The sequence below is a fragment of the Vigna unguiculata genome, chromosome 3 (assembly GCF_037176805.1).
Source record: "Vigna unguiculata cultivar grain cowpea cultivar isolate G323 ecotype 2 chromosome 3, ASM3717680v1, whole genome shotgun sequence".
Taxonomy (NCBI): Eukaryota; Viridiplantae; Streptophyta; class Magnoliopsida; order Fabales; family Fabaceae; genus Vigna; species Vigna unguiculata.
In genome coordinates, this window is record NC_140794.1 from 43,747,174 (window position 1) to 43,756,918 (window position 9,745).

At 35.4% G+C, this 9,745-nt stretch overlaps 2 protein-coding genes across 3 annotated transcripts; both read left to right on the forward strand.

The window, feature by feature from the left end:
* On the forward strand, positions 1-5,385 carry LOC114178366 (heat shock factor protein HSF8-like). Of its 2 annotated transcripts, XM_028064213.2 has the most exons (4): positions 1-106; positions 311-592; positions 3,177-3,245; positions 3,881-5,385. In XM_028064213.2, exons 2-4 carry the CDS (start codon positions 335-337, stop codon positions 5,141-5,143), a joined length of 1,590 nt encoding a protein of 529 aa, XP_027920014.1. In that variant the 5' UTR covers positions 1-106; positions 311-334; the 3' UTR covers positions 5,144-5,385. The 2 variants fall into 2 exon arrangements, with proteins under 2 accessions (XP_027920014.1, XP_027920017.1); XM_028064216.2 differs by lacking the exon at positions 3,177-3,245.
* An 838-nt stretch (positions 5,386-6,223) lies between these two features.
* LOC114176548 (PCNA domain-containing protein) lies at positions 6,224-9,502 on the forward strand. Its single transcript, XM_028061621.2, has 7 exons — positions 6,224-6,550; positions 6,622-6,711; positions 6,807-6,961; positions 8,415-8,535; positions 8,821-8,940; positions 9,030-9,100; positions 9,193-9,502. The coding sequence occupies exons 1-7, from the start codon at positions 6,440-6,442 to the stop codon at positions 9,419-9,421; spliced, it is 897 nt and encodes a 298-aa protein (XP_027917422.1). The 5' UTR covers positions 6,224-6,439; the 3' UTR covers positions 9,422-9,502.
* The last annotated feature ends 243 nt before the right edge of the window (positions 9,503-9,745 follow it).

The following is a 9,745-nucleotide window of genomic DNA, read 5'->3' on the forward strand; positions in this document are numbered from 1 at the left end:
AATTCTCGCTCACATATAAATAAATGCCCATTTTGAATCCTGACCCCATCATTGTCCATACCCTCTCTCTCTCTCTAACTTCTCTGTCTGTAAAATTTTCTCACTGGTTAGTTTTCGAACACTATAATATATATATATATATATATATATATATATATATATATATGCATATAAATGTGTATATTTCATAATTTGCATCCCCAGGTTCCAACTAGGGTTTAAGTTTTTCCTTTTCTTTCTCATTCCCATAGAATACAAGATTACACATAACCAAAGCCAGCATTTTTTTTTCTTTTAATTTTCGGTTCAGATTTTTTATTATCGAAATTGTGAAATGGAGGGAGCAGGCAGTGGGGGCGGAGATGTGTCGACGGCGGCGCCGACACCGATTCCGAACGCTAACGCGCCGCCGCCTTTCCTGAGCAAGACGTACGACATGGTGGACGACCCTTCGACGGACTCGATTGTGTCGTGGAGTCCAACAAACAACAGCTTCATTGTTTGGAACCCTCCGGAGTTCGCCAGAGACCTTTTGCCCAAACACTTCAAGCACAATAACTTCTCCAGCTTCGTTCGCCAGTTAAACACCTACGTAAGTAAACCCCTTCTGACTTTCGTTTTCAACACATGGACCGTTGTTTACCGGTAATTGTCAACTGGATTAACTGTTTCCGAGTGGGAAATGGAGGGCTTTTTCTTGAATTGTTATTGAATTGTTCTTGAGTTGTTCTTTATGTTGATGTCCTTGGTCGTCGTTTCAACTGAAGTAGATAGTGGGGTCTTAAAGTTGGAATAATAATTGAGGAAGTAACTTCGGATATATGTTGGGTCAATCACGTAATTAAATTTATGCGTTGTTTTGTCTGGATGATTATGAAGAGTGAATGGATTGCGATTCTTGTTTATTGGGATGGACCACCTGAGGGGAATGTGAGGAAACATATCTTGCTACATAAGTTACTTGATTGCTTGTTTATTTGTGTGATCACTCAAGGCATGTTAGTTGATTGGTCTGTCATCTATTTTGAGGGGATGCGTCAATGTTCGGTGCAAAAAACATAGAGAGTGATTAGATCCGATGATATTTTATGATACCTTAAAATTTGATTGTAGGTTGGTTTTACTATGTTGAACGTGTAACTTCATTTTGAGTACGAAAAATGATTTGTTTTAAGTTGAGTTTGTCTATTTTTTTATTGTGGAAAGTTGAGGATTTTTTAGGAAAATGGAATTAACAATCTTTGCAACCACCTTTTTGTGTAGTGCGGTCACCCCTAGCCTGATTTAGCTACGACTTCTTCCAACTAGTTTATGGAATTAAGCTTAAAATCAACTATTAAGATGATATCAAAATTTACACTAGATCTGTGGTTGGATCATTTGTATTTGCCATGCTCCAAGCTGGTAGCCCTAGGAATGGAGGGTAGCGTTGAAAAACCTCCTTAATAGTGATCCAATCCTAGGCAACTGTAGTTGTGCCATGTTTGGGGATTGCACTAATTGTAGCTTCAAGGGTGTGGTGATTTAGTTTTTCATCAACTAGATGTACTACTTGAATAGTGTTTATAGAGCTTGGGCAGTCTTCAATTTCTAGGTTGATTTTGGGGAGTTGAAGTAGGCCTTAAACCCAAATTCCAAGCCATTGAACTTGGTGTTTTTGTTAAATAGTGTTAGCTAGGTGATTTTGAATGGTAAAGGCCATTTGTCACCCGTTCACCGTTCTATTCCAGATCTGCTGAACACTTTCTATTAGAATGCAAATTCTATTCATTACTTTACTTGCTTTTCTGGAGATCAATTTAAACTAAATGCTATAGCTATTTATTGACATTTCTACCCAAGTTAAGAGGTATTTATATACTTTGGTTTTTGGGGGTGCTTTTGATGTCAAAATATTGAGCTAACTTGTAGACCTTGTGATTTTCCAATTCTGGCTATAGAAAACAATTTAGCTTGATTGACTAGAGATATGGTCAAGTTATAATATAAAGTGGAAGCAATTCTTACTTTGTAAGTTAGTTTTGTAGGTTGAGTTAGGCCTAAATTTACTATTTAAAATGTACCACAATCTATCCTAACAAGTTCTTTGGTTATCATGTCACTTGCTATGAAGTCAATGTCAATATAAAATCTCACACTGAAGATGTCCATCTCTCTATTTGAATGGGTGTGTTTGGATGTGATCAAATTAATGTATGTAAGTAAGTGCAAACCTCAAAATTCAAGCTAGTATTATTGGGTTAAGTCAGGCCTAAATCCTCTTGAGCCTATTATAGCAAGGTGGGGTGGGTTATCAAGCTGCTTTCGGACTATCTCCAAATATCTAGTCTTATGGTTGAGATGTCCAATCCTTGATGTGAGGAGTTGTGTTGGAAAACCTATATCAACTATGGATCCGTCTGAATTATAATATGTTTTTGAGTGTAACTCTTACATTGCAAGCTAGTTTTGTAGAGTTGCATTAAGCCTAAATCCAATTTTCAAGAAGCTCGTTGTCAAAATCTTTTCTGGATAAACATGTATAGACTCGGTAAACTTATACACAATTGTTTTCTAGTTTTCTGTACAATACAGCTACTTCCTTCTAAATTTTATATAACCATAGTTTGTGATATCCTAACAACACGGGATGAATCATAGTTTTGGAGCCACATCAAATGATAACCGTTAATGACCATATGTACAGGGATGTTGGTCCATGTTTGCGTGTCTAAGTTTTTTAAACATTTCAAGTTATGTAACTCTTGGGAGTTTAGCTTGTGAAAGCATCACAGCTTTACTTAAAAATTTTTGACAACCTTGTTGGTCTGTATGCTTATATGCAGGGGTTAAGTATCTAAATTCCAAAATCAAGTAGTTGATTGTGGGATTTTGTGGTGTTGTGGCACCGTGGCTCGTTATGCATCCCCTTGCATGCGCAGAGCAATGCATCATCACATTTTCATAAAGCTGTTCTTGCAGCCCCAAGTTTTTTCAAATTATGGCATTATTGTGGCATCACAGTCACTACCGATGAATCATGAATTCCATCTTGGCCCCCTCTGCTTCGGCAGTACTTCTCCCTCTATTTTGCACCTTACTATTGTTAGGGAATCATAGTTGTTGCTGCGCATCCTCTTATGGTTTGAATTTCACCATTTACATGTGTTTATTGTCATTTTCTTGCCACTCTACAGGACTTCATGGCATTCTTTGCTCTTGTTTGTAGCAACTCCTGTCCTGTTCTTCCCACCTTTGTTCTCAAGGTTTTTTCTGTTCTGCACAGTGTACAAAGACCTCTGTTCTTTGCTCTGTCTTTTACTCTTTGATTTTATTATTGAAAATATTGTTTTTATCTTATTTTATTATTCAGTAGAGTTGTAGTCTTATTCTGTTTTGTTACAAATTTTGAATTAGATTCATACTTTTTCCACAGGAGTCTGGGTTAAAGAAACAAGTAGCATTGAATTATTATAATATATACCAAATTTATTGTAATAAAAATGCATACACACAAGTTTGGTGGTGCATGTGTTTTGGCTGGTGTGCAGTATACAAATCATAAATAATTTATCTTGTATACATAAGTCTTGAGTTAGGATGCTTTGCTCTGGTGTATGGGACTAACTATGCCTAGAATCTAGTTCCCAAGAAGAACCTGTCTCAGGCTATGGAGGACTATGTGATGCAGATGTGGGTTAAATGAATTACTCTGTTTTGTTGCCTGCTTAATATTTTTGCTATATTGTTGCATCTTATCCATATGTTACCATTTTTCATTTCATCTTTCAAGATTTTCGACTGTTTGTGCATGCCAAATGATGCGTATATCAAATAAAAAGTTTTGCATTTGGCCTCCTTGTGACCTTTACGTTTCTTACAACAATTCATCATTAAGCAGGGATTTAGAAAGGTAGACCCGGATCGCTGGGAATTTGCAAATGAGGGATTTTTAAGGGGTCAAAAGCACTTGCTTAAGACTATATCTCGGCGGAAACCTGCCCATGGTCATAATAATCAACAAGCACAACAAGTACATGGACAGAGTTCATCGGTTGGGGCTTGTGTAGAAGTTGGTAAGTTTGGACTTGAGGAAGAGGTTGAGATTCTCAAGAGAGATAAGAATGTGCTCATGCAAGAGCTTGTGAGATTGAGGCAGCAGCAGCAATCTACTGATAACCAGCTGCAGACTATGGTTCAGCGCCTTCAGGGAATGGAGCAACGACAGCAACAAATGATGTCATTCCTTGCAAAGGCTGTTCAGAGCCCTGGTTTCTTAGCTCAGTTTGTACAACAGCAAAATGATAGTAATAGACGCATAACAGAGGCGAACAAAAAACGTCGACTGAAGCAGGAAGGTATTGGTGAAATGGAACATACAGCTGCTTCTGATGGGCAAATTGTTAAATATCAACCTCTGATAAATGAAGCAGCAAAAGCAATGGTAAGGCAGATAATGAAATTGGATGCTTCTCGACTAGAATCTTTCAGTAATAACCCCGATAATTACTTGATTGGTGATCATTCATCACCATCCAGTGAAATGGACAGGGGAAACTCTTTGACTCGATCTTCTGGAGTAACACTTCAAGAGGTCCCTCCAACTAAGTTGCAGTCTTCTCATGTTCCATCTGCAACAAGGACTCAAGGGCAGGGCCATTCAACTGGAAAACCTGGGATTCTATCTTCTCCCCAAGTTGCAGCCTGTGGAGAAGTTACATATCCTAATATAAATGTTTCAGTTGGAGAACCTAATGCACCTGCTATCCCTGTTACTCACACAGATGAAATCATGCCGGACCTTTCTACAATACCAGATATAGTGGCAGGAAACATTCTCGATATTCCTCAAGAAAATTATATGGCACCAGAAACTGGTGGTGACGGATACATGGATCCTGCTTCATTTGGAGTGAATATGTCACTGCCCCTTGATTTTGATAGTATTTCACCTGAACCAGACATCGATGATTTGTTGAACTATCCTCACTTTTGGGATGATATTGTGCGAACTCCGGTATCAGAGGATTTTGAAACGAATGGTGCTGAAGTATTGAATGAGAATGAGGTGCAACCAACTGAAAATGGATGGGAAAAATCTCAAAATATGGACCTACTTACTGAACAGATGGGCTTACTTTCTTCTGATGCAAAAAAAAATTGAATGTCTTATGAAATGTACATTAATAATTGATATTGTTCAAGGTAACCTCGTCTTATCCCCAACAATGAGTGATGTTCTTTTACTACTAATTAGTAATTACACCTGCAAGTGCTCGCTCAGAACTAACATGGATTTTGTTTAGTCTGGCTTAATTTGTGCATATCAGACCAAAACTAATTGTCTTGTTGTAGACTGATATTGATTTTTTCCTTATATTGTATGAAATTTTAATTGTGAACTCATAGTATGTATTCTCAGTGTTTGTTGGACTCATTTACTTTTTCTTTTTAGGTAAAAAGACTAAATTACATTTTTAGCTTTTGAAATTTGATGTAAATCTGTTTTTGGTCATTAATTTTCTTAAAATGTTCTCTCAAATATGGAAAAAGAAAACTGATTTAATTCACAAATACTAAATTTGAAGAATTAAAATGATTTTTTTCATTAAATTTTTATCTTTAAATAGTAAATTTGCTGTGTTGAAATTGCATTTTTAAATCTACATACAGAATTTTAATTAAAAAATTAAACTGAGCTTCATTTCTAATTTTAAGAACTAAAAATATAATTAAAACAAAATAAAAAATATTTTTACTAAATTACTAATCTTTTCCAGTCGGCCTATTTAATCTTTATTGTTGATTATAATTAGTTTATTGTTAAACAAAGAAATATTAGTTAATATAAATACGGTAAAATAAAAATAAAAATCATACTAATATGGTTATAGTTTAGTTAAGTAACATGTTTACTATTTAATAAAAATAAAAAAAGGTAATAATATATTTTATTTTAATTTTTCAATTCAATTATCTATTTTAAATATTGTATTTTTATTACAAATTTATAATATTGGATTATTATAAAATAAATTTGTAATATATAAGGCAGTAATAAAATATATTTTAGAATTAAATAATGTTTGTGGGTCTCAATATTTTAATAATCATTATATTTCATATAATCATTTTTTTTATAAATAGACAACATAAAACACTATATTTAACTGAATTAGCAAAAGAAAAAACATCATTATAAATTTAAATTAATCATATAACAATTATATAGAATAGGATGATGGCAAAATTACCGAGACCCAGATTTCTTTTGACAATGAAACTACCAAAATCAAGGGAAAGTGAACGACAAAATCTTCTCCATGGCATCGTTTACCAGTGTAGCAAATTTCTACACTGAAACTGTGTGCTTCACATTTTAGGTTGTGACTTGCATTCAGTAGTAGCTAGTGGAGTTTATAGCGGAAACAGAAAGAAGGGTTTTGGGAAGGGAAGAAGAATGAGCCATTCGGACATGGAGGAGGAAGAAGCCCCAGATGTTATCTGTGAGCTCGAAAACGTTCAAGGCTTAGTAGACGCCCTCACCGCCGTTCGGTGGAAGCGCCACCAGGTGATAATAACCACCTTCTCTCCCACTCCTTCATTTTTTTTTTCAAACTCACTCCTTAACTATCTTCCTAGGATGCTGTGTTGGAGTTGTCGGAACACGGCATCGTTTTAATCGTCGAAGAAAGCAGTTGCCTCCAAGCCAAGGTTTATCTCAAACGAGAGGTACCAATTTCTTCATTTGATTTCATTTCATTTATTGGGTTTATTTTTTCTCGCCATCTCAGTTGAGTGTGTGTGTGTGTGGTGTTTATTTGCAGCTTTTCGTTCGCTACGATTACAAGGCACGAGGACGACCTCGTTTTGGAGTGAGTTTGGGGCATTTCGTTGATTGCTTGAACGCCTTTTCACTTCCTGGTCAATCTAGCGTTATTCAGATTCAATATCCAGGTCCTGACATGCAGCTTCTTCTCAAGTGTGTAACTAACTATTCCCTTCCGTTTTTTTATTCATAAATCAATCCTTGAAACTGTGGTGATTGTTGTTAGCACTATTTCAATGGGTAGAAATGATAATATATATCAAAATGTAGACGCAGTCATGATTTAGCACATACATGGGTGAGAGAAGAAAGATTACTAGAGTTTCTGCTGTAGTGAGAATAATACTATACATCAATTCTTGTTACAAGGCTCCTTATATTCCCTCTGACAGACAAACAAGCAATTCTCTGCCTTTTTCAGTTGTCACGCACGTGGCAACTGAACAAATTTCTTTTTGTGCTTGCTATGTTAAATGACCTCGCATGAAGAAAAGTAGCTAAGCCTCAATGACTCTTCAATTTGAGGAATATTACTAACAAATCATGTCAGTGCATTCATGGAAGAAGATGATACTGCCCATTAGTTCTATTTCCTATACATGTCTTGTTAGAACTTAATCCACATTTTACTAACTCTTAGCCAAATTTTAACTTTCAAAAGCATCATGAAATGGAATCACGGTATGTTTGGTGCAAATTTTTGTTTGCAACAAACGAGGCACTCGTGGGTCATGGCCATTAGCTTATATTTATAGTTATTAAACATGAGTTTAACCTGCATAATTTTGAAGATTATAGTCAAGGAATGAGTGTAATTTAACAAGTTGGAATCGGAACAAATGATGGGAGTGATGATAGTTTATTGGAGACTGTAGTGGCATTGGAAAGTTGCCAGGTCATGTTGGAGTCTGTGGCCACTAAGGTAGTACATTGGATCATGTCTTTACTTGGTAAAAATACTAACATAGTGAAAACATTCACACCATTTCCACGCAAACATTTGAAAATAGAAAGCAACCAAGCCGACCTTTTGTTTCATTTTCATCCTATATCTTTCTAAAGCCTACGGAATTTGTCTTAGCAAACTCTGTTATGAGTGCTAGTGAAAGATGCTTCAATTGCATCCTCTGTGTAAGCAACAATTGTCTTGCCAATTAGGGTTTCTATTCTAAAATCTGTAATAGTGACAATCTTCGACGGAAAGGAATGTCGTGGTTAGTGAATGAGCCCCATCAGCATATAGTCCACACACAATGTTCTATTATAGATATTTAATATAGGTACATAAGTCAAATCAGCAAGTTCGGTATGCCTATCAACTGTTGGTGACTGTCAAAAGATTTGGTTGGTTATGAAAATATTTCTGACAGAAAGGAATCTGAATTTAGTTATTGGACAAAAATGAATTCACATAATCAAAGGATAACTTCTACGTGTCTTATTTTTATAATTTTCTCGGTTAAGTATGAACTTCTGGTTGATTCTGTTATTCCATTATGTGATAGCCATAATGAGGATTTATTCAATAAGATTCTTGATAGCTCAATGAAACATTTTGTAGAATTTTCTTGTCGTTTTCTTAAATATACTTTCTCCACTTCCTTAGATCTGTAGATTCGCAGGATGCCAGTATTTGTGCAGAGATCAGAACAAGGATTCCAGATACAGCTGCATGGAACTATAATTTTGAACCTGCAGGGGCCACCCCTTTAACCTTTACTGTTAAAGTACGCCATCAAATTCAAATTCTGTTTCCATGATTTATTATCTTCTAAATTTGACACATTTTTAACTCATAAAATAAAAGTCGTTGCTTATGAATTCTGAATTCTTCAATATGCAGTCAAATAAGTTGCTACCAGTGAACCCTTTAATATGATGAGCATGTTTATGCTTTTGTCAACTCTGAATACTCTATGGAAAATACTCGATTTCCTAAAGTTGACACTTATGAAAAAACATATTTCTATTTTATGTTGACTAATATTCTGATTATTAATCTAAAAACCCAGTCTGCAGCACTAAAAGAAGCTATTGAGGATCTTGAATGGCCGGGATCAAGCATCCAGATTATTCTAGAGCCAGATCCCCCTTCTGTTACATTAAGAGCCGAAGGACATGGAGACTTACAGGTTTGTATTGTTTTCAACTTGAATGATCAAATGTTGGTTGCTTCGAAATATTAAATAATCATATACAGTTTTTTTTCTTTTTTTTTCAGATAGATTTCATGTATTATGTCAATTCTGAACTCTTGGTAGCATTTCAGTGTGATCATCGAGCTTCTTTCAAGTACTATTTTCCCCCCTTTTTATAACTATTGTTTGTATTAGTTGTCCATTTTTGCAGTAAATTAATGTCATTACTTTGCATTTTATCAACAGGTACAAATATAAGTTCCTCAGAGCAACAACTTCTACCATGCCTAGCAGTGTTATTAAAGAAAATAGAGGAAGTAAGTTAAGCATTGGGAGAGGTGGAATGTTAAAAGTTCAGCATTTGGTTTCAATTGCCAAACCCTTACACACACATGTCGATGCAGTTGGCTATCAGCAACCAGGTAGAATAGCCCATATTGAATTCTTTGTGAAACCAGAGGAAACTGACGACTAAACGAATGATTATTAGTTATTGTAAAGGAAAATGCACCTTATTGATTTTCATACACTTTTTCTAACAAAATTCGAAAATTGATGACTGGGTCTTTCGAATTTTCTAACAAATCATTAACGTCGCAGAAGGAAATAGTCTTCCTCTGGAGCTCTTAAGAAAGTTGCAAAATGATTTGTTTTCGCACTGTTTTTGTTCCTATTACGCGGGTCTATTTGAATGCAATTTTGTCTCAAATGACCGAATAAGTTGACACCGAACCACATGTACTGAATTTTAGTTCCTACACAATCACCAAGAGAAGAGTCAATATTTGTTTCCATATTT

Bases quoted from the DNA above. Each gene is read 5' to 3' on its own strand.
- LOC114178366 (XM_028064213.2), top strand. From the start codon at position 335: ATGGAGGGAGCAGGCAGTGGGGGCGGAGATGTGTCGACGGCGGCGCCG. The intron at 593-3,176 runs GTAAGTAAACCC...GCCACTCTACAG, and splicing joins TTCGCCAGTTAAACACCTAC to GACTTCATGGCATTCTTTGC. The intron at 3,246-3,880 runs GTTTTTTCTGTT...ATCATTAAGCAG, and splicing joins TTCCCACCTTTGTTCTCAAG to GGATTTAGAAAGGTAGACCC.
- LOC114176548 (XM_028061621.2), top strand. From the start codon at position 6,440: ATGAGCCATTCGGACATGGAGGAGGAAGAAGCCCCAGATGTTATCTGT. The intron at 6,962-8,414 runs GTGTGTAACTAA...CCACTTCCTTAG, and splicing joins GACATGCAGCTTCTTCTCAA to ATCTGTAGATTCGCAGGATG. The intron at 8,536-8,820 runs GTACGCCATCAA...CTAAAAACCCAG, and splicing joins CTTTAACCTTTACTGTTAAA to TCTGCAGCACTAAAAGAAGC.